The sequence below is a fragment of the Chlorocebus sabaeus genome, chromosome 7 (genome assembly GCF_047675955.1).
Source record: "Chlorocebus sabaeus isolate Y175 chromosome 7, mChlSab1.0.hap1, whole genome shotgun sequence".
NCBI lineage: Eukaryota > Metazoa > Chordata > Mammalia > Primates > Cercopithecidae > Chlorocebus > Chlorocebus sabaeus.
Genome location: NC_132910.1, coordinates 59,533,798 through 59,558,588, shown reverse-complemented (window position 1 = coordinate 59,558,588; position 24,791 = coordinate 59,533,798). Strand labels below are relative to the sequence as shown.

At 43.3% G+C, this 24,791-nt stretch overlaps 2 protein-coding genes across 7 annotated transcripts in view; one reads left to right on the top strand and one right to left on the bottom strand.

The window, feature by feature from the left end:
- The window catches only part of LEF1 (lymphoid enhancer binding factor 1), a 121,529-nt gene extending 119,361 nt beyond the window's left edge, over positions 1-2,168 (top strand). For all 6 annotated transcript variants that reach the window (XM_007999483.3, XM_007999484.3, XM_007999481.3 and 3 more), the window contains one exon: positions 966-2,168. In XM_007999483.3, coding sequence (XP_007997674.1) covers positions 966-1,045 — 80 coding nt within the window. In that variant the 3' untranslated portion in view covers positions 1,046-2,168. The remainder of the gene's footprint in view (positions 1-965) is intronic.
- A 9,702-nt stretch (positions 2,169-11,870) lies between these two features.
- HADH (hydroxyacyl-CoA dehydrogenase) overlaps positions 11,871-24,791 on the bottom strand; it is a 45,465-nt gene continuing 32,544 nt past the window's right edge. The window contains exons 5-8 of the mRNA XM_007999475.3: positions 23,606-23,695; positions 19,258-19,330; positions 13,724-13,840; positions 11,871-12,797 (exon numbers count right to left, since the gene is read on the bottom strand). Of these exons, the coding sequence (XP_007997666.1) occupies positions 12,679-12,797; positions 13,724-13,840; positions 19,258-19,330; positions 23,606-23,695 (399 nt within the window). The 3' untranslated portion in view covers positions 11,871-12,678. The remainder of the gene's footprint in view (positions 12,798-13,723; positions 13,841-19,257; positions 19,331-23,605; positions 23,696-24,791) is intronic.

Below are 24,791 nucleotides of genomic sequence, written 5' to 3'. Positions count from 1 at the left end.
AAACTCCTGCTTGTAACACAGATAGCACAATCACAAGCACAAAGTGTTGGGATTCATCTGAGGCTGTTGAGGGACCCAGGTTGAGAAGGTGCTTCCAGCATCGCTGCCACTAAGGGAAAGCAGCCTCCCCAAGTTCAAAGCAGCGGAAGCACGTGCTCTCTGGAGTGAAGGAACGGAACTTTGCCATGCTTTTACTTTCCTTTTGTCTTTGTCTCATCTTGTTACACTGTTACATTTTACTATTAATCACTTTTTAAAAAATCTCAGATCATTAAAGTTTTGGGGATGTGGGAGTTCTCTTTTTTGAAAATCATTATCACCAATATCTGGCAACATTACTTGAACATATTTGCTGAGTGTCCTTTCCGAGGTTAACATTAAAGATCCTAGATGTTAGGAAGGAAAAAAAAATCTTGAAAATTGTAAGATCTTAAGGAAAAAGGGAGAGGTTTGTATCCTCTGGACTGTGAATATGAGCGGACAGAGCACACAGCGTCACAGGAGCTGGCAGTGCGTTGGGTAATGTGAATATGTCTGTCCTATGTAGAATCATAGAATGGCTTCCCACAGTGGACTAAAAACACCAAACATTGCGGCATGACACGTCTTTCCCTGATCTGGCTGTTGCCTGTCTTCCCTATTCTTGTTTGGCTGTTTCCTACTTGTGTTTTTCAAACTTTTTTCTGTTCTTTTTACTATGACCCAGAGTATTAGCTACATCTCACATCATAACTCTGTGCATACATATACATGGAACCAAAGTAAAAATGTCACTATATTAACTCTGTAGTGTACTCTCAGGATTTTTGACTGCATAGGGCAATTTGTTTTAGCCATCCCCAGATCAGCAAAATGGATTAATTAAATGCAGAGGTTATAAGACATATATGGTATAGAATAGAGGTTATAATCTTAAGGCCTACGGCAAATTCATATTAATAGCATTTCATTTGTTCCTTCTTGAGGTGGAAAACGAAGCTCATTCCCAACGTGCAAAGCCAAGGCAGCGACCCCAGGACCTCTTCTGGAGATGGAAGCTTGTTGAAAATCCAGACTGTCTCCACGGCCTGCCCAGTCGACCCCAAAGGAACACTGACATCAATTTTACCCTGAGGTCACTGCTAGAGACCCTGATCCATAAAGACAATCACTGCCAACTCCTCTTTCGTCTACTGCAAGGGCCAAGTTCCAAAATAAAGCATAAAAAGGTTTTTTAAAAGGAAATGTTAAAGCACGTGAGAATGCTAGCAGGCTGTGGGGCAGCTGAGCAGCTTTTCTCCCCTCATCTCTGTGTGCACTTCCCAGAGCATCTTGCATCCAAACCTGTAACCTTTCGGCAAGGACAGTAACTTGGCTGCATTTGCCTGCCATGCGCAACTGGAGCCAGCAGCCAGCACATCCATCAGCACCCCAGTGGAGGAGTTCGTGGAAGAGTTCCCTCTTTGTTTCTGTCTTCATTTTTCTTTCTCTTCTTTTCTCCTAAAGCTTTTATTTAACAGTGCAAAAGGATCAGTTTTTTTTGTTTGCTTTTTTAAACTTGAATTTTTTTAATTTACACTTTTTAGTTTTAATTTTCTTGTATATTTTGCTAGCTATGAGCTTTTAAATAAAATTCAAAGTTCTGGAAAAGTTTGAAATAATGAAATAAAAAGAAGCCTTCTTTTTCTGAGACAGCTTCTCTGGTAAGTGGCTTCTCTGTGAATTGCCTGTAACACATAGTGGCTTCTCTGCCCTTGTAAGGTGTTCAGTAGAGCTAAATAAATGTAATAGCCAAATCCACTCTGTTGGTAGCAATTGGCAGCCCTATTTCAGTTTATTTTTTCTTTGGTTTTCTTCTTTTTTAAACAGTAAACCTTAACAGATGCATTCAGCAGACTGGTTTGCAGTGAATTTTCATTTCTTTCCTTATCACCCCCTTGTTGTAAAAAGCCCAGCACTTGAATTGTTATTACTTTAAATGTTCTGTATTTGTATCTGTTTTTATTAGCCAATTAGTGGGATTTTATGCCAGTTGTTAAAATGAGCATTGATGTACCCATTTTTTTTAAATAGCAAGGCACAGCCTTTGCCCAAAACTGTCATCCTAATGTTTGTCATTCCAGTTTGAGTTAACGTGCTGAGCATTTTTTAAAAGAAGCTTTGTAATAAAACATTTTTAAAAAGTGTCATTTTATTAAGAGTGAAGTTCCTGATAACCTAAAATTGGTAATGAACTAAATCCACAGGCCAGGGCAGAGCTGGTTTGTAGAGAGGAGCAGTTTGTGTGAGAGGGGTGCTGCTGGTGCAGCCTTCTCCAGGGATAGGCCAGCACTGGCTGTATAGGGGCACCTTGCCCTGTCTCCTAGACATGCAGTCCTCAAAAGTACTTGTATGGCTTGGGCCTCCCTCCTTTTCCAGGTGTAGGTATGAAACAGGGTCACAGCAAAAAAAGAGGGTTGTCAGATGGGAGTGAGTCCTTTCCTGAGCACAGATCATGGGCTCCCACCATCTGGTCGTGGTGCTCATTGGAAGTCCACAGGTACTGCCTCTCTTCAGAGCTCATTGGTGTTCAAACTGGGCTTCCACATCGTGGGGTCCCAGTGGTGAAGGTATTTCAACACCCCCACCCGTCTTCCCAGTCAACATTTTCTAAGTCCTGAGTTGTATTTTGTAATTTTTACCTTACTAGTACATGTTGCAAGTTGGTATCTGATTAGGAAAAACTGTATTTTCAGTTTAAAAGGGAGTATGTCATGTTCTTCCACAATGGTTTTCTATCCCTTGAGCTACTTTGAGAACCACTATCACTGGTCCAACTTAAACCTCTCTGCTGAAATTTTAGCTCGATTTCCCCTTTGTAACCTTCAGTGCAGCTGGGGAACAGCTGGCTACCATACTTAAAATAACCCTCCTCATACTGTACTTGAAGATTGCCATTAAATCACCCCTCAAATTTCTCTTCTCCAGGCTAAGTAATCCCAATTCCTTGAACCTTTCATCATCAGTCCTTTAATCATTTTCATTACTATCCTCTGGAACCTTTCCAATTCCTCTTCATTTAGTCCTAAACTTGAACCAGGAAAAAAAAAAAAAAAAGTTATGTTTAGGGGGCCTACTTGTTATAAAGGTTTCATATTCAGCCCTGGCCAGAACTTCATTTGAAAATTATCTCTCTCTTGAGTTTTTTTTAGCATGCATGAACCAACTAGTTAAAAACAGTCTAAAGCTGCCACCATGATCTTTTTGAGAGTTAACTAGAAAATCCAACAAAACGGTAAGGGAGGTAACATCCAACAAAATGGTAAGGGAGGTAACAGTGGAGCATTATGCCAACACATTGATGGGCTCTTCTGGATGTAGAAAGAAAGCAATTAATAATAAAAGTCTGTTCATCAAGGCAACAGGCATAGCTGGATCTATACCTGAGACTTGAGGCTTGGGCAAAGCCCACTCAACTCTTCTCTCCCTTGGTTCCTCCTCCTCTCAAAAATGCAGAGGCCAAGCCCCGAGTCTCAGGTGTGTATATCCTGCTATGGAATCTAATAATCCATGTCTTTCAACTTAACAAAAAATTAGTGAAGTTGAAAGAAATGGGTTGCTTGGACCCTCAGCCAGTTCTTTCCACAAACTTGGTCCCCTCCTAGTTTCCTGTATTTCTTCCAGAATAATTTTTCCCAAATAACTTTGATGTCACTGCACAGAGCTCATTCTGGGATCATTCTGCCCAAATCCTGCTTTCTGTAGGCAGCAGTTCTGGGGGAGAGTCAATAGTCCCCCTAGAGATAGGGATCAAAGCGGGTGTCTGCGGGGAGAGGGACACTCCTCTGGCCACTTCTTCTGTTTGATCTTGAAGGGATTTGGCCTCCTTCCCTGCAGCGAACTCAGAGCTGAACTGTGTGCCAAGAAGAGGCTAGGTCAGCCTTCTTTCTGGGAGCTTAGCCTTCTCTGAGGTCACAGCTGGCATGCGGGTCTGTATGAAGGGGTGTTTTCCTTCTGGTTCTAGTTTGGTTGCTAGGGCTGCTGGCAACTACCTGTTTAGCTGGAAGGTGACTTTGAACTGTTTCATGACTACAGTTGTCTTAAGTATTATACAATAAATTTTTCCTCTAGTTTGGTCTACGGCTACAACAATATGGAAACTGTAATAAAGGGCCTATGAACAGTAACAAGATGTTTGTGTGGCTGTGCTTTTAAAGTAGAAGAGTCACGAGCGAGTAATACACAGTTCTGACAGAAAAGAGGCACCTAACATCCACATGATGTAGTAGTTGCCACAGAATGTGATCTTCCAGATGTGGAAGATGAGAACTTTAAGAGCTGCCCTGTGAAACCTAACCTCTAAAGATACACAAGAAAATGTGGACTGCTTTTTAATAGAAACTGTAAAAATTGATGGCAATTAAGTATCTTAATACTAATAGAAGGATGTCATTCTGTACACCATTTATACTTACGTATTGTGGGAAAAAATAAGATTGGTTTTCTTGGCAATTATTCGGCAGATATCATTCTGGAAGTGGCTTTTCTAAATTTCTTCAACTCTTTTCTGGGAAAACTTTTATCTTTACTCTGTAGCCAGGCGTGACTCAGGCAGAGTGTACCGAGGTGACTCACCTCTAAGCAGGCTGTACCAACAGCAGCTATTTAAAATAAAAATTATTAGCATGAATCAAAGTAAACTACATACATGTTAAAATTAATAATTTAGAGTAAAACGAGACAAGTGAAAACTGTCTATTTGCCTTTATTGAAGAAGCAGTGCTAATGTTTGTTTATAACATTGTTCATCCACAGTAAACTGGTGTTAAATAACAGTTGCCTTCATTCAGTACATTTTTACTGAGCACTTTCTAATGGGCTATGCTCAAATAACTGGACGCCAGAAAAATGTTTTGTATTGTCTGTCTACTGTAGGCATATAAGAAATGCCTACTGTCTGTATTTGTTACAATGTGCAAGGGTCCTTTACCCTGGATGGTAATTTGGACTTAAAACAGGTTATATTAGGAAGGAGGCGGCCCAGCGGAGAAAGCCCTGGTTTAGAGTCCACAGAGCTGGACAAAATCTACTCATCCCACTGTTGGGAACAGCACACTAAACCCCTCTGGGCACACTTCCTCATGGGCTAAGGTGTCACAGACCTCTGCCAGGGTATGTGAGAGGTAAAGGAGAGAAGCCTGACAGGAAGTGACTAGTAAATTAATTTCCCCTTGAATTGTTTTATAATGTGTTAGAAAACATGTTTTGTCCAGTGCAAAAAGTATCTTGTTTATGTACTGCCTTGTAGCCACAGAACATGTGAGCATATTTCTGCCTAGGGAAGCAGTTGGTAACAGGACTAAGCACTCTGTTTTGGAGTCAGGATCATGGAAGTACTTGTACAAAAGGGGCAGAGTTTGGATTTTATTGTGTCATCTACACTGATGAGTTCATATAAATATTTTTCTTAATATATAATAGCTTGGGATGTTACCAGCTAAATTTTTGATCCCCACTAAATAAGTGGGAGAAATTGGTAGAAAATGTATTTGCCAGATGGAATGAGAATACTGCATACAAATAGAGGTCATCATACATCATCTTAATGGTTTTCTCTGTAGTCACAGTGGAATTTGTATACTAGTCATTTTCTCTTCTCCATCTATAACTTGCCTTGGAATCTGAAATCAGTAGAATCACTGAATTATATTCTACACCATAGTGATTTTTTTTTTTTTTCCCCAACAGGAAGATGTATGAGGCAACCACAGTAAAACAGAGCCCACAAGTTGGCCTGGTTGTCATTACAGGTCCTTTCAAAGTTAGTTCAGACTCCCACTGCTTAACTGGAGGACAGCAACAATGGCTTTAGAGTCTCGCCTGCCCTCCAGGCTCAGCTCTGGAGACAGCCCTCAGCGCTGCACAAAGCCAGGACTGTGCAATGCTCACTGCAGGGCTCACCAAAGCTCAGAGGTGCTTTGTGAGCAATCTCATCTGCTCGCCACATGCTGGCATCTGGTATAGGCTGTGCCTGCTTTGCTTCTCATGTTCCAATTAGCTGGGGCTGATCTTTCCTCAGTGCCTGGTCCTAGAGAGTGCAAACCCATCCAGGCAGCCCTTACGAAAACCACCCGGCTTTCAAGTGCTTTCAATCTGAACGAAAGACAATATCGTGGCCACTGCAACTTTTATACTCAGATTTGTTTAGATTGTCTCTGTTCTTCCCCAGGCCTTTGCTCCTTAGAACAGCATCTCTCAGGCTGGGTGATGAGATCTTTCGCTGGCAGGGATGAGGATGTCAAGGAGGTGCAGCGTCTCAAGGAGGCCATGGTTAATTGGGAAGGGGCAGGCACTGTAAACTGCAAATCATGTGAATGAGATGAGAGGTGCTGTTCTCTCCCGGCATTTGGGATTAACTAATTATTTTAATAAAGGCATGCATTTAATAAAGGGTGTGTGTGTGCGCACACATGCACATACATGCACACACAGGACTTAAGAAGGGGAGGACAACAGAAAAAAAATCAAGATAAAAGTATTAATACCCTTACATGAGTCCTGTGATTTGTGATAACATTGTACCAGCTAGCGGCAGAAGCCACCACGAGACTGAGTGCAGAAAGGGTATTTGGTTCTAAGCAATCTGTGTGCACTGTTCACTCTGACTGCTCTGAGTGTGTGCAAGCTAAAGTCTCTGCCTAGCTATGTAGACTTTGAGGCTGGATAGAGCTTTTTCCATTTCAGCCCCCTTGGTCCTACTACAAATTGGTGTGGTAGAAGGATAGATTGCTCTCCACTCCCACCCTTCCCTACAACTTGAATATTGAGGCTAAAGGGCTCCAGAAAACTACCTTCCCAGCAGCATATACCAAAACCTCCACACAGAATGAGGCAGTTGGGAACCATTCAAACTGCCTCAAGTAGGAAATTCAGTTTCAAAAATGCCATGCTCCCTCCCTACTAGTTTTGGAGGCATCCCAATTTCCTGTCTTCTATACCTACAGTCTGAGTGAAATGGTGAAGTGGCTGTTCAAGAGCAGGTAGCAAGGGCAGAGTTCTTATTCCAGGAGGTTTTCTCTTCTAATACCTGCTTGCCTGAGAACAGACTACATTTTCTGGTAGAATATTCCAGTAACTGCATCTATAGAAGTGAGGCTGAGATGTCTCGGTGGTTTACTGACATCATGAAGGGCTCCACTGCCACTCTGTCATCCAAAGGGATTCTACCTCAACAGACTAATTTATTTTAAGAGATGGGGTCTTGCTATGTTGCCCAGGCTGGACTCAATCTCCTGGGCTCACACAATCCTCCACCTCAGTCTCCCAAGAAGTTGGTATTACGGGTGTGCCGCACCCCACCCAGCTTGACAAACTGATGTTTAAGTTAGCTATGGTATCCTCTCCCCTCCTTGATGATGAATTTTTCAACCCTAGGGGCCATCCTATTGCTCCCTTGGCTAAATAATAGACCTAGTAGGGACTCCCACAATTGTGTTCTGAAGAAATCTTTAGGAGTCACCTAATGTCATTTAAAACTACTGGCCACTACAATCCTAGCACTTTGGGAGGCCGAGGCAGGTAGATCACTTGAGGTCAGGAGTTCGAGACCAGTCTGGCCAACATGATGAAACCCTGTCTCTACTAAAAATTTAAAAATTAGCTAGGTGTGGTGGTGGGTTCCTGTAATCCCAGCTACTAGGGAGGCTGAGGCAGGAGAATGGCTTGAAGCTGGGAGGCAGAGGTTGCAGTGAGCCAAGATCACGCCACTGTACTCCAGCCTGGGTGACAGAACAAGACTCTGTCTCAACAAAATAAATAAAAATAAATACATAAAACTACATAACGATAGAATGAAGCATCATTCTGCTCTTGTTCATATGCCACCACTTCTCTAATTACCATGTGTTAGGAGAATCTTGGGAACTTCTCTCCTACACACTTGTTTGTCTGGGGTCTTAAATCATCTAGTCTACTGCTCACACATAACTTGTAGCCTACCTGAGTGACAGCAACCCCTTTCTGACTAGCACCAACCAGCACCTCTCTGAAAGCGCGGGAAGACCTTCCAGAGGAGCTGTGCGGTGGAGTGCAGAGACCCAGCACTGGTCTTTTTGCCAGGTAGCCCAACCGCTTAATTTCTGAGACTCACTTTTCCAACACTCAGTCCTGTTCTGAATCTTCAGCCTATTCCCTGCTGCTGTCACATGTTCAGGGCTGTCATCTGTAACCCGATGAACACAGGTTACTGGGGGCTTCCTTCACAATTGGCCTATAGATGACAGGCAGTGTGGTCAACACCTGAAACCTACTTCGCTCAGTCCCCAGCAACCCTATGGCATAGGCTCCATCCTTATGCCCATTCTTCCGATATATCCAGAAAACAAATAGCTTCTCTAGGTTACACAGGGAAAGACAGTGGAACTGAGAACTAGAACTCAAGTTGGTTTAATTGCAAAGCCCATGCTGTCAATTAGTTGTGTTGGTTAATCCTGCAGCAGCTACAGTTGGTGATTTTCACTAAAACATTGAATAACATCAGTATCAATGACAGGGTTCTCTGTCTTTCAGGAGTTAAAGTGTGTTATGCCATGTCAAATAGGAGCAAAAAAAAAAAAATGCTAAAATAGACATTAAAACTGTGATGATGAAACAGTGAGACCACTTTAAAAAATAGAATTTACACAGCCAAATGGATTCTTTCAAAGTATAGTACTGAAAGCACAGCCATGATTTCATTGTTCAAAGCATTTTTTCAGATTACTATTTATGTTGCATCAATGCCTGTTTACAAGAAAATAAGTCTCATAAAATTATAGCCACACCTTATACTTTTGGTAGACTTAATGAGTTACTTAGGTTGAAATGTTAAAGGGATTAAAATAAAGGTGGGACAACACAAAAGCTTGTTTTAAATATGTGAGCCGTACAACTCACCAAGAGAAAGCATAATTAGTGTATGTTGTTGTATAACATAGTGACTAACAGTGGCTGTACCCTCTCCAATGATGACTGGCTGAATCTCATTTAAATAAGTTTCTGAAAGCTGATGTGTTAGTCAAAACACCTACCATTAACAGAACCCAGTGGAGAGTCATTTTCTTTTTTTTTTCTTTTTGAGACAGAGTCTTGCTCTGTCATCCAGGCTGGAGTGCCATGGCACCATCTCGGCTTACTGCAACCCCTGCCTCCTGGGTTCAAGCGATTCTCCTGCCTCAGCCTTCCAAGTAGCTGGGATTACAGGTGCCCGCCACGACGCCCGGCTAATTTTTTGTATTTTTAGTAGAGACGGGGTTTCACTATGTTGGCCAGGCTGGTCTCAAACTCCTGACCTCATGATCTGCCTGCCTCGGCCTCCCAAAGTGCTGGGATTACAGGCATGAGCCACCGCACCCGGCCGAGAGTCATTTTCTAACACTGGATTTGTACATGGTAGTTTCCCAGTTCCAAGATGTGGTTCCACCTTACCCCCACGCTGCGTCATTCAACAGTTCCCAAAGAGGAAACACATTTTACAATTGATGTCAGAAAAAGTTAACCATTTCCCCCAGAAAAACTACTATTAACAGTGACTCTTAAGAACATGAGAGGGCCATGATTTTTATTTTAGAAAGGTATCTTAGTAAGCATTAAAACGATCCTTCTCTCCATTTTACTAAACAGAACTGAAGTCTAGGTGATGGCTATCAGAGGCTCACCATCTTTTTCAGCAAGTCATCTCATAAGTTGCCTGGTTCTTTGTAATCTCAAACTTTCATTTGTATTATAGGTAAATAAAAATATCACTGGCCAGGTGCGGCGGCGCACGCCTGTAATCCCAGCACTTTAGGAGGCTGAGGTGGGTGGGTCACGAGGTCAGGAGTTCGAGATCAGCCTGACCAACATGGTGAAACCCCATCTCTACTAAAAATGCAAAAATTAGCCGGGTGTGGTGATGTGTGCCTGTAATCCCAGCTACTCAGGAGGCTGAGGCAGGAGAATCACTTGAACCTGTGAGGCGGAGGTTGCAGTGAGCTGAGATTGCGCCACTGCACTTCAACCTAGGCAACAGTGAGACTCCATCTCAAAAAACAAATAAATAAAAATATCACTAAGAGGAAGCATAGGAGAGAGGGAAAAAAGTGGCCAGGTACGGTGGCTCACGCCTGTAATCCCAGCACTTTCGGAGGCTGAGGCGGGCAAATCACGAGGTCAGGAGTTCGAGACCAACCTGGCCAGCATGGTGAAACCGCGTCTCTACTAAAACTACAAAAAATTAGCCAGGCATGGTGGCACACACCTGTAGTCCCAGCTACTTGGGAGGCTGAGGCAGGAGAATTGCTTGAACCTGGCAGGTGGAGTTTGCAGTGAGCCAAGATTGTACCATTGCACTCCAGCCTGGGTGACAGAGCGAGACTCCATCTCAAAAAAAAAAAAAAAAAAAAAAGGATCCTCTTGACCTAAAACTTGGTCTTTACTTTCAAGTGTCAAAAAAGATTCATGACATTTAGGAGGCAAGTTTGGGGAGATGAGGAGAACCAAAAGCAGTGACACTAGGCCCAGTAGCACTGCCAGGACCCACCCTCCCTCTTGAACAAATGCTGCCAAAACACAGTGGAGGATGATGCAAGGCACTTGGGGCTCTCACTGAGGCTCAGTTCTTCACCACAGACTGAGCAAACAGCAGCAGCGGGCCTGTATTTGGAAGCAGAGAACCTGACTGATATGACCTTCCCTCCCGCTGGCCCCAAGATCTCTCCATGGCAAGCAGCTTCATTTACCTGAGAACGCAGAGATGTGGAGTTGGGAAAGAAAAAGCTACTCCCTCACCTCCTATGTCTAAGGGAAGGATGTTCAAAATCCCTTCCTGGTTCCAAACATGGTGCATGGAAAATATTTTTTGAAAACAATAAAAGGATACTGAGAGACTAGGCCTTTTGACTATTTGGTAGACTTAAAGTATTTTAAAACGCCAGCCAGAAAGACTGCTGCAGCCCCTACCTTCTCATCCTGGCAGGCTGACAGTCGCATTGCTGAGTTACATCTTTCCTGGAATTCAGTGGTCAAGAATGAATGCTGCCATTTCCAGGACAAGGGCCTGCATCCTATGGGGACTCTGGTGAGATGGTAAGGAAGTGAAGCCCCCACTTAGGTCCAGCGCTCATGTCAAAGGTCAAAAGCCAGCCTGAGAGAAAGCAGGGAGCTGTCAGACCACAAGGGTAACCTTTAGCGATGGAAATGCGGGTGGCCTCACAGGTGCTTCCTTTTGTTCGTTAGGGAGCGTTTTATAAGAATAACCTAAAAGTGTCCTACCCAGGTTCTATGTGCGGTAAAAATGCACCGATGTATTTTTTTTTCCCACTATGCTTAGATTCAAATTTTTAAAAATTAATAAGCTCCCTTTTATCAGTCATAAAATGAAGAAAAAAAATCTCTCGACTATTAGACCTATATGACCCAGGATACCAAACCAGGATGTCCATTTTACGGAAAGTCCTGTCTGAAAGTTTGGATCTGAGATTTTCAAATGGGCTATTTTGTACTTAATTTTATCAAAACCTAGTCCTAATCTAGGCTCTGTGACAAAATATCTAGTGACTTTGGACACATCCCTTAAGCTTTCTGCTAATGAGGCTACTGGACCTCAGGATTTCTGATGTCTTTCCAACTCCAAAATTCTATCTTGGAAGACATTTTCTCAAGCCAATGATTAAAAGCAGCTTACATTACACTATTTCACTTTGTTGGCAAAGAAGAAACAGATGTTCCTTAAAAATTGTTCTCTGTGCCCTTATTACTGCTTTCCTGGTAAGAAACCTGGCAGCGATGGCCACAGGTAGGTTTCACACAAACGCCTTCTCCTGCCACTCCTCCTTCCCATCTCTCCCACTTTAAAAATTAACAGCAGGCCAAAGAAGAGGGGAAATAGCTTCTGCTAAATTATCAACTTTTTACTTTTATAGACGTTTGAGTGTATTACAATTTTATATTATACATTTCTTTTTCAATTCAAATTTTCAGACGAAAACATTGTATTTTAGTAGAGTCAATTTATAGGCAATTTGCAACAGCGATTTCTCATGGAAAAAAGACACAGACAGACAGTAATCATTCAGATCTGTGGAACTGACCGACATGAAAACTGACCTCCTGCAAACCATGCACACAGAGATATGCCGACCCATCCAGCAGCAGCATCTTCATGATGAACTGAATAAAGACACATCTTATGTCGTGCCCAGAATGTAGGGCAAGACTCAAAGCTGCAGGCAGTAAAATGTTCTTATAAAGGCAAGATCCAGGTGCTGCTCGCTGCAGTGCTTCACAGACATACCACATCGTGCCATTGGCTTGTCACTCTCGCATGCAGCAACAGTGGGCATGGTGCACTCGCACTCTCGGAGGAAGTACTTTTCCCTTGATGAGAGAACGAATCCAGGCAATTCTTCATAAAAATGACAAGGTTCAAAAAAAAAAGTTTGCTCCAAGGCACCAAGGGTATAAAGCTGTTTAGAAAATACACAGAAGTGAACAGACTAAAAAAGGGAATTAGTTCTTAATGGAGAATCTATTACTGCTGTAACTGGTGTAATAATCACTTCAGATAGATTACAATCAAAATGCACATTGATTAGACTGTGCTGTGTGAGAGAATGTCAGAACAAAGAGCATTCCCACAGGCACTCGGGGCACTGGCTGGAAAGTGCTCTCAGGGGTTCTTCTCAGAGCTGGAGAAGCTGCACATCATTTGTATTTGTAAAATCCTTCTCCAGTCTTCTTGCCGAACTTGTTCTCTGCTACCAGCTTATTCAAGAATGGGCTGGGCTGATGTAATGGGTTCTTCACATCTATTTCATGCCACCCTATTGAGAGGAGGGAAAAGAACTCAGGATGAAGTGCTGGGTTTATTTTTACACCTTGGCATTCCCAAGGGCAAGTCTGGAGGCCTGCCTCTGCTGTGGGAGAGCCCCCTAGGCATGGCGCCCCTCTGGCCACCACTGTAGAGGCACCAAGGAAGGCTGTGCTGGTGCAGTCACATCAGCCCCAAAGCTGCTGCACTGCCACCCACCTGTGCTGCCTGAAGCCTGGCCCTGCTATGGCCCTCCTGCTTATCCAGTGTCTTCTCAGAAATCACTAAGGCCAAAGGCCCAAGTACACTGACAGAAGCCATTAATTTGCTTCTGTTAGTTAACTATCACTGGCACAGTTAACTTTCAGAATACACGTTAAAAAGTCTGCATTCCTGCCATTGGTATTTTGCATCTACATAAAATTCAAAATTTAATTCTTCAACTAGTATTCTGTGAAACTTGGGAACAGATAGCTACATTCAACTTCAGTAGTCCAGTTTTAATTATTATTTTTACCCTGTCTTCAGAGCTATTACATTACAATGGATATATATTTTTTTAAATGGATGTGTATCTTGCTTGCAATAGAGGTTATACAAATCAATTTATGTGATAAAATAATACATTGTACCAATGTCAATTTCCTGGGATTTAATATTGTACTATGGCTATATAACCACTGGGGGAAACTGGGTGAAGGTCACACAAGACCTTTTTGTGCTATATTTTGTCTTCAAGGTTATCCTGTTAAAGAGATACTAGACAGTCACATTCTTCCTTCTCCTGCCATCTGTTCATGAATCCTCAACCTGGTAAGGCAGGATTTTGGAAGGTCTTAATTAAGACCCCTGCTAACTTGTTTTTAAAAGGCATTATAATTTACAGTTCAGAAAAACTACCTCAACTCAATAAAGACAACAAAAAATTCCAATTCCTACCATCCACGATGAACTTTGTAGTATCTAGTCCGACATAATCTAGAAGCTCAAATGGGCCCATGGGGTAACCGGCTCCTAATTTCATAGCAGTGTCAATGTCTTCTTTGGATGCATCACCTAAGGAGAAAAGGGCAGCACTGGGTCACCACCACCTTTCCTTGAATTCTCCCTATCACAGGATTAGCCCTAGAATTACTAGAATTTTATATGCTTGCACAATAAAAAAAAATGTCTTAAGAGTGAGACTTTCTGGCTTAGGTAAGATTTCCTCTCTAAAGTACATGCCAAAGAGGTCATAAGATTTTTATTTGTTTTTTTGAGACAGAGTCTTGCTCTGTTACCCAAACTGGAGTGCAATGGCACAATCTTGGCTTGCTGCAACCTCTGCCTCCTGGGTTCAAATGATTCTCCTGCCTCAGCCTCCCAAGTGGCTGAGACTACAGGTGTGCACCCCCATACAGAGCTAATATTTATATTTTTAGTAGAGACAGGGTTTCACCATTTGGCCAGGCTGGTCTCAAACTCCCAACCTCAAGTGATCCTCCCACCTCAGCTTCCCAAAGTGCTGAGATTACAGGTGTAAGCCACAGTGTGTGGCCCAAGATTTTCAAAGCTACTGCACCACTGAGGTGAATTCTGGAGTACTAATACCCTGTTCACTGAGACAGAAGCCTTCATGCCTGGAAACTTCAGCTACTTTCAAATAAATTGGGATTTTCCAACTCTGGAATCATTTATTAAAATATCATTTAATGCTACAGCATATTTTTGATTTATAAATAAACTTTCTTTAAAAAGAAAACTAAGCTTTCTGCTTTTGTATGTATAGTTGTTGTATGTATTTTTTTCCCCTAGTTTTTTGGGTTTTACAAGTAAGGAGTACTCCTCTGGCATCACATTCACACAAATCTTTTAGTCAAGATACCTTTTAAAAGCCCAAACCTGAGTTAGAATTGCCACACATGTTTGGAAGTCTGTTGAGTAGACTAAGACAAGGATCAATGTGCTTTTCCCTTGGAAATTTACTCTTACTATGTCCTTTGGCCCCAAGAGGCCTTTATAGAGAACAACCTGTTCCCTTTCTTTGAAATCAGAAAAGTAGAATAGTCTGCAACAAGTGGCTATCTAGAATTTTGTTCCAAAGCATAAAGAAGTCAATCAGATCAAAGCTAAAGAAAAGAGGGAAAAATGTTAAGACACTCAGAGAAACTACTTAAACATCGATACAGACGATATTTTTTAAAAGCATATAAAGTACTAAAGTAATGCCAAAGGATTTCAAGGCATTATAAGGTGATTAAAATACACCTCAATTATTTATTATGCTTGACATTACTAATAACTACACTAATTAGGATTAGAGATGCCTGAGAAATCATGATTTGAGTGTTAGGCCATAAGAAAGCAAAGAAACAAAAATAATCATATAGGCAGCCTCATTCATTCATTCAACTTCTATTTATTATGTAGCAGGCACCAGAGATGTAGAATGAGACAAAGATAAACAAGACAAGCATTCAAGGTACTCATGATATAATGGGAGAACTCAGATGTGTAAGCCAAAAGCTTCAACACAGTAAGACCTGAAGATTCATGACGCACACAGCTCTGTGTGAGAAAAGATGGACAGATTTACTCACACTGCCAGGGCTTCACCAAAACCACCCCCATGCCTGGGTCCTGGAAGATGAAGGTAATCCTGAGATGAGCAGACCAGGAAGGGCATTCTAGGTAGAGAGAACAGCACATGCAGCAGGAGGAATGGGAAGGAACACAGCATATTTGGGGTGTGGCTCTGAAGCTTAAAAGTGTGCTCTACTCAGAGGATTTCATTAGGAAGCCTCGCGGCTTCTGTGCTGATAGAGCCCCGGAATGCTGGAAGTGCTGGCTTCACAGGCTCCTCAGGCTTGGGATAAGCTCCCTGTTCTTAGGGTGCTGCCCTCGGACATCTTTGGGGCTCAGTCTCTTACTTCCTCCAGACCTCTGCTCAGGTGTCATCTTTCAGAGAGCCTCTTCTCCTCCCTGCATATATAAAATAAGCAACTCCCTGAACTAAAGAAAAGGCCAGGACAAGACTCTTGCCATCTCTTACTATCTTCTTCTCTACAATTACTCATCACAACCTAACATGCTTACGTACTGGTACATTTATCATGGGCAGTCTCCCTGGGACAGAAATGTGACAGCATAATGGTTGCAACTCAGCTAAAGTCATTTAATGAAATCTATATTCAAGGACAGGACAATGAACCCTAGAAGCAAGGCTGTAATTGTAGATTCAGAGACTCACTTGAGGACTGTTTTATTTCAACAAATAATATGAAGATACAGCACATGATAGAAAAATATCTAAATAACCCTACGAAGTCAGCACAACTCTAAAAATCCTGTTCTCAATAATGCAGAGCAAAAGAGGCAAACTTTCAGAAACAGAGAAATAAAATTGAAATTGTTGTGCCAAGTGAGAGTTAGACGTGGAATCATGTTTTAAACGAGTAATTCCTAAACTTCTTTAGAATCAAGTACGTCTGACAATCAGACACCCTCTCCATAAAAAGTGCACATATACCCCAAATTCTGCATCAACCTTAGGAGGTTCATTGGACACCCTCTTCCTCCTCCCTCCAGTTAAGAGCCCCTAACTCCAGACAAGACAGCAAAGGAAAGCTTCCTCAGTAAACTCCAGATCAGCACAGCTGAGGGCCTGGGACTTGCCCGACTTCTGTTTCTTTGGCTGGCTCAGCAGCACCACCTGCCAACCATTCTTAGCATGAACAGAGGCACCCAGCAACAACTCAGAAACAGTATTTTTACTCATCAGCAGCTGCCTATGTGCCCGCCCTACACAGGTACTTTGGGGCAAATAAAGATGAAGAGGAGCCAGAGTGCCCCAGAAAGAGAGTACAGTAAGGGAAAGAAAACACCTGCCATGCCACAGGGAAGACAGCAACAAGTGACCCAAGGGAGAGCCAAAGCATGAAGAGTTGTGATGACAGAGATGACATCCAGCTGGGAGCTCTGCAGACACTCAGGTGGGGCCATGTGGGAATGGCGGGAGTAGAATCTGCGGTTATGACAGCAGGGGCAGAGAGTGGCCAGAAGGAAGGCTCTCTGGCAGAGCCTGTAGATGGCAGGTCACTAGAGAACCACTAAGCCTGTCTTGAGCAGGGGCGACAATGTGAGCAAGATGTCACATGGTGACTGGGGGGCAGGCTCATGTTCCTCCCAGGCCTGCTGCCAGCAGAGCCCTCCTGAGAAGAGCTGACCATTCGGCCCCACCGCCCTGCCCACGCTGGCAATTAGGAGTGGGTGCCTGGCAAAGGCAGCGATCCACTGTCAGACACAGCCTATCCAGCCTCTGTCCCTCTGACCCACAGGGGTGACAGTTGACTGGGGCATGCATCAGGCCTCAGTCATAGTGTGAAGGAACAAGAGCAACAGAAGAGTGAGGACAGAGCTGGGACACTGGGAAAGAAGGCCCAACATGGAAGCCACAATGAGTGGACAGAAATCAGAGCAAGAGGGCATGAGCCTCCATGAGATCCTATGGGGACTGGCGAGAAGTGCTCGTGGCGAGGGCCCAGTCATCCAGGAGGCCCGACCCATAACAGCCCACACGTCCTTCCAGGGAGCCTGCGCCACTCACGGCAGCACTGGCGACACCACGGCATGCAGCCCCAGGTGCATCAACAGTGGGGGACAGGAAGTTCTCCTTGCATGAGTTCAGAAACAGTCACAGAGCATCTGCCGAGGCTGTGCAGGGGGTGTGTGGGCAGATGCAGTAGGCGGTGTCTCAACTTCCTGGACAACATGATACTTTCTCAGTAAGCGCGGTAGTGGGGACCAGTCAGGAAAAGACATGAGTAGCGTGAATTTCTCTGCTACCTGAGGAACCTCATGAAGGCAGCCAGACTGGGATGGGGAAAAGCTGGGATGAAGAGGCGGAACAGGCATGACAGGAAGGAATCAAAAGTGATGAACAGATGTGGCAGACAAGAAAGGGAGTCTCCAGATGCTTGAGGCTTCAAGGTGGAACTGTGGGACGGAGATGGCATGGTGGGCGTGCTCTGAGCACTCCTCTGTGTTGGCTAAGAGGAGGGAGCAGGCGGTGGGTGGGGGGACATGGTAAGAGGCCTGGGGTGTGACTATAGTGTGCAGTGGGGAACCAGCACCCACCCCAGGCAGGGCACCCAGCTCCTTCAGAAGCAGATTCTGAGAAGGTGGTGGAAAGAGAAGCAGGGGGACCAGCAATGATAGGCTGTTGAAGCCCATGCCTACAGAAAGCTAAGAGCATGTCCTGAAGCCAGGTCCTGCTTCTCCAGCTTCAGCCCACAGGTGGCCAGGGATGGTGAGGGCCCAAGGGCACGCACTTGTGCAGAAAGGGACCACAGACAAGAAGAGGGCTTTCAACTTACCATCTGATACTTGGTGCACTGGAGAATGTATCAAAGGGACAGTGAGGAAAACACCATCAAGAGGTGGATCTCTCACATGCTACATTCTAAAACATTATATTTTGTTTTAAAAAAAAAAAAAAGGACATACAACTGCCTTTCAAGGTAGGGCAAAATGCTCCGTGCTTTCTTTGAGGTGTAATTAGGCATATTTGTTGATAGATAAACATAGAAGTGTTGGTTTGATCTTGGAGCAAAAGTGAGGCAATTGCTTCCATAAACCACAGAGAAAAGTTTTAATATTTAAAGCAGATTTTGAGGAAGCAAATGTGCTTTCATCTCTCTGGAAGAGCTGGTGTAAATGTTTTGTTTCAAAAATGACACTCTCAGGAGTGAGCATTTATGAATGAAGTAATTGAAAACAATTACACTTGCTTTTTATCCAGTCCTATTAAGGCTTGTTTGCCTTTGAAGCAGATATGATAGCTACCTTTCCAGAAACCAGGAAGGGGAAGCAAGCAGGAGGATGCAGATCAATTCAGAAGCCTGGACCCTTCCCAAGTGATATTTCTACAGCAGAGAAAAGCACTCTTTGTCAATCAAGTATTGAGGAAAACTGTTTAGACCATTCTTAAGGTTACAAAAAGTACATCATGACATCATTCAGTAAGGACAGACACAAGACTACTAAAAACTGTCCTTACCACATATTGGCCTTGTCACATATTTCTCATCACCTATCAGTCACAAGTTTTAGAACCTTAAGGAACTTTCAAGATCCCCTAGCCTAGTGATTTTTACATTATGATAATTTTTAAAAGCAGTAAACCTTTTAATCAAAAGCAGAGATCCAGGATATCAATCTGGGCTGGCCGTGCAATTGCTCTGGCTGGGACTGTAGTTGGGGTGGTGGGAGTTCCAGAACCCTTTCTCAGAGGCCTCACAGGGAAGCCAGGAGGCCGTGGGAAAACAGTGAAAAAGGTACCAGGGCCCATGATGCAGCTGAGCTCACACAGCTAGAAAACAGACACTGCTTCCTCCATTGTGCATGGCCCGACCCCTGCTAGAGACACTGAGAATTCCAGACAGTGGCGCCAGGAGCTGAGGCCTGCAGCTCCTGGCCTGGGTCAGGAAGGATACCTCGTTCATACAGCCTGATTGCTTCCATGAGGTATGGAACCAGGAGGCGGTTCACAATAAACCCAGGAGTGTCCTGTTTTGGGAGAGAGAAAAACAAAAAACTAGTAAACTTTCATTAAATGGCATCTTTTGTGAAGTCACCAAATCGCCCCTTCTTACCCTGGATCATGTTTGCCCCCATTTATCAAGCTGTACATTTTCAAAATTTGCAGCATGGCTTTATATCTATCTCATATGACAATTTATCCAACAATCATAGTACTTAAAAAAATTCAAACCCAGATGCCCCACCGCACAGATCCTGACATAAAGGCAGATCAAGGCACATGGGTGACCTGGAAGAGCATGGCTTTGGGACAGGCAGATTTGGGTTCAATTTTGAATGTAATGGTCCTTCTGTCATTCTGAATCTCAGTTTCATCATCTTTGAATTGGGAGTGACAGTTTGTCTCAAAGTTGTGAAGATAAATCAGAAAACACATAAAATGCTGTACACACAGCCCTACACTCATCCCTTTACTCCTCCTCTTTCCTCCCACTTCCCTTTCAAGAATCGACAAAACGTCACACTCCACCTTGAACAGTCCTCAAAGGAGGACTGCTTTCCAGGCTCCTTGGAGCCAATCCTAGGCTACTCAGCATCTTCTCAGGTTCCAGCGCACAGTGCAGTGGAGCTGACTTGGCGGCAGGTGCTCCGACAAAGGAGCAGAGCCCCTACAGAGAGCTGGCCTTTCACGGCACACCCCCTAAGACCTCTGCATCCTGGGGTGGACCCTGTGCCACACACGCCTTTCATCTGTTTCCCTTCTCAGTAACTAACATTCATCATCTCTCCGGAGGACAGGTGTGGGATCTGGATTTTATCTACTGTTCTCTTCTGGGGATTTGTAGAGAAAAACAGGTGATTTTTTGTTGAAGCTGATTTCCACTAGACAAATGGTGCCTCCTCTTTGGTCAAAAGGCTGTGATCCTCCTGAGGGCAGAACTCCTCACCCTGGCCCAAACTCTGCATTCCATTTCTAGCACACACTAGGTACTTCCTTAATGTCTAAATTACAGATGACCAGGCACTCCTCACAGAGCTAACCTGACTGCATGCTGGGAAACTGGACAGTAACACAAAGGATATGAACTTCCTTTAACCCTGAGCAAACTGAAACCAAGTCCTAATCCCATCTACTGCCACATGAGCACAAAGATGCACCAACAAGTTTTATCAGCTTAATTAATATTATGAAACAATACAGATTTTATAATTGAGGCAAAAATACTCTTTTCAACTTCAAAAGGTTCACTATAGAAACTCAAGATAGGGTATCTGAGAACATGAAGCACACTATATGTAAGGTCACAAGTCAGAAAGCAGCCTGAGAAAAACATTTGCTTCAATTAGAATAGTTAATATCTTCTTGAGAAAAAGCTCATAGAGCTCAATAAGGAAAAAGTGCCAAGACTCATTAAATATTTAGACTCACTGGCCAGACGCAGTGGCTCACGCCTATAATGCCAGCACTTTCAGAGGCCAAGGCGGGAGGATCACGAAGTCAGGAGTTCAAGACCAGCCTGGCCAACATGGTGAAACCCCGTCTCTACTAAAAATACAAAAATTAGCTGGGTGTGGTGGCGCGCACCTGTAGTCCCAGATACTCTGAAAGCTGAGGCAGCAGAATCGCTTGAACCCGGTAGGTGGAGGTTGTAGTGAGCTGAGATTGTGCCACTGAACTCCAACCTGGGCGACAGTGTGAGAGCCCATCTCAAAAAAAATAAAAAATAAAGAAAATAACAAACAAACAAAAAACTCACCAGTAATTAAAAAAAATATGCATTTCTGCCAATAAGATTATCAAAGGTTTTTTCCCCCATGGTAATAACATTTGATGCTATTGAGAACGCAGAGAGACAGAAGCTCTCAGTATACTGGTGCAATGTAAAGAGATATAGTCTTTTTTTGGGGGGGAAGGGAGGGTCTTGCTCTGTTGCCCAGGCTAGAGTGCAGTGGCGTGATCTCAGCTCACCGCAGCCTCCACCTTCTGGGCTCAAGCGACCCTCCCACCTCAGTCTCCCAAGTAGCTGGGACCACAGGTGCATACCACCATGCCCAGCTATTTTTTTGTAGAGAGGGGTTTTGCCATGTTGCCCAGGCTGGTCTCAAACTCCTGGGCTCAAGTGATCCACGTGCCTTGGCCTCCCAAAGTGCTGGAATTATAGGCGTGAGGCACCGTCCCTGGCAGAAGACATAGTCTTTAAATAAAGTAATTTTATTTTATGTAATCAAATTCATATTTTTCAGATTCTTATTTATTAAACACATTTTATTTACTATACTTACTGTGTGCCAGGTACTGTTCTAAATACTTTAAAAAATTTATTTATTCATTCCTCATAATAACCCTGTGAGACAGGTACTATAATTATCCCTATGTGAGGCATGAGGACACTGAGGCACAGCGAGGTTAAGTAGCTTGCCTAAGGTTACACAGCTAATAAGTGCCGGCGCCAGGATTTGAACCCAGTCGGGCTAGTTCATACCCTTAACCTTTATACCACACTCCCCTCATGAAATCTCACTAGGAAAGCACATTCCAGGCATATTAATGTCCCTCTTCTATGTCAGGTATTGGTAAAGTACAATACTGTAGGCCAAATCCAACCCACAGTCTGTTTTTGTAAGTCAAGTTTTACTGGAGCACAGCCACACTCATACTGCATATACTGTCTATGGCTGTTTTCATGCTACAACAATAGAACTAAGTACTTGCAACAGAGACTGTATCGCTGAAAATATTCACTATTTGGTCCTTTACAGAAGTTTGCTGACCCTTGTCCTATGTGGTTGCCATATGCTGTCCAGATGCCTCATCAAGAGCTTCAATAACTGACCCAGAAAGACCCTCTGAAAGCCCTTAGAATACCACACAGAAAGAGTTCTGGAATGACCTAACGAGAACAACTTAATGAGAATAAAGAGTTCCCATCTCTGCAGCTGCCGTGGCCACTCTGATGGAAGACTGAATCATTAGTTTGTAAATTAATGATTATGCTGCTGAAGATAATCATTAACTTTTCCCTATACTTCTGTTTCCATATCTTTTTGTCTTGCACAGATGTTCTTTTCAATACTATTACTACTTTCTTCCACTAACAAAGCATAACTGGGTAAGAAAGTACAATCATAACATCCAATTATTAACATGATTTTAGAAATCTAGATGACTTAAGACTACGGAACTAAACAAACAAAAAATGGGCGTTAAAACATGAGACTCCCTAACAACACTTTACCCATGGACAGGGAAGAGCAGAACACACAAGCCTGCTTTCTTCGGCTGCTGGAGTCCACCTCAACAGATGGCTTCTTCAGATGATTCATGAACAACATGATTTTTCATGAGTTAGTACAGTACTGTGAGTTCAAACTCGAGAATATTTTAGAAAGCAAACGTTTGCTATGAGAACTATAATGATATAAAGGATTATGGTTTTAAAAAAAAAAAGTAGATGACTCATATGTAAATCTTTGTAATGGTGTAGCATTTTGTGACAAAACTACCCCTTAACAAAAACTGCCAAGTCATGCATAAGTATAGTCCCTGAGTTTTGGGGGAACTAAAGAAGAACTAAAGCAAATGGAGAAACTTAAGGTAATCAAAATAATTACCTTCAGGTAGGTTATCATTTCAGCAACTGGGATTATTTTATATACAATAACTGGGTAGCTTAAGAAAGGGGGAAAAAAGACGGAAGTCAAGCAGGCTTTTTACTAAACCATGCTGCTTCTTGAAAAACAAAACAACAAACAACAAACACATAATGCAACTTTCCGGTGAGAAACAGGTTCCTTACTGCTACTTTGGCAGGTTGGTCACTTACTGTCTTATCATTTATTTCACCATCTGTAGTATTTTTTGCAAAAGTAAAGCCCTCATTTTCTGTGAGGGATGTATGTATTTACCAGGCTGTACCTGACACACAGGGTTCGGACTCCCAGCGGCCCAGTAGAAGTTAAAGCTGATAGGGCAACCAAAACCATTTATGAAAATGCAGCCATTCATTAGGAGACAAAAGCCAGGACCTAGAGAGCAGTACTGTGTCTTCTACTCAGCTGGAGTCCTCAGCTCCATTCAGGTCTCAGACTATCCACCTGATGGCCTTAGGCATGGCTTAGGAGTCCAGTTTCCCTGTCTACAAACTAGAACAGGAGGCGCGGACTGCTCATTACAGCACGTGGACAAGCTTGCAGTATACAATGCTCCCTCTCACATAATTCTATGAGAAGAATTCTACCAGGAATAAGTCAGGGTCCAAGAAGAAAAGAACCACCTCCTTCCCAAGCTACCCATACTCTTACCTTGCAAGCAACAGGATGCTTTCCCAGGGCTTTGCTAAAGTCTACCAAAGATTCAAATGTCTTCTGGCTGGTCATTGGTGTTTTAATGACCTGGAAATGCAAAGCAGAGAATTATGACCAGAGTCAGCAAGCAACTTCAGTAGAATGGTTCAAGGAATGATTGATCAAAAGGTTCCATATAGGCAACAAAAATAGTTTGAGTTTCAGCATAGAAGTAGGAATGTCAAGCCAGAAACAATGTATTTCCCAAAATGACTATTTTAAGACAACAGAGGCTGGGTGTGTTGGCTTATGCCTATAATCCCAGCACCTTGGGAGGCTGAAGCGGGCAGATCACGAAGTCAAGAGATCAAGACCATCCTGGCCAACATGATGAAACACCGTCTCTACTAAAAATACAAAAATTAGTAGGGTGTGGTGGCATGTGCCTGTAGTCCCAGCTACTTGGGAGGCTGAGGCAGGAGAATAGCTTGAACCCGGGAGATGGAGGTTGCAGTGAGCCGAGATCATGCCACTGCACTCCAGCCTGGGTGACAGAGCAAGACACTGTCTCAAAAAAAAAAGACAAAAAAAAGACAACAGAGTACTGTAGAATGTACAAAATCAAGGCTTAAAATGTAAGTATGTGTGTGTACGTGTGTGTGTGTATGTGTGTGTATAGGACAGTTTTACAGGCTTTGTTGTTGAGACAAGCCTGGGTTCAGTTGCATCACTTACTGGCTGTGTGACCCTGAGTATGTTTCTTGAAACTGAAATGACACTGAAATCTCTCTGTTCACCTCAAGGAGAATGAAGTTAGATTGGGAGTAAAGCACAAAGCCTAAGCACAAATGCTCAATAAATGCTGACTTCTGTTATTTAATTATTTGAAGTCTGGAAGTATATGATGGTTGCCCTTAAAGTCCTCTGCATGGGACCTGACCTTCTATTATAGACGATGAGGAGCCCCAGGAAAGTGGAGTAATTTGCCAAAGTGACAGGTCTCCTGGATTCCTACCTGAGTATTCCTCCCATGACTCCACCCTCTGCCACACAGATGCTCTAGAGGCCAGCGGCCCCTTGGCTTTAGAACATATTCATCCTGCTGGGGAAGGCTTTTATTACAGCAAGCGGGGCCTGCTACCTGCTGCAGCAGCCCTCCTGACCTCTGTGAGGTGCAGGCAAGGATACAAGGGCTGTCCTACTG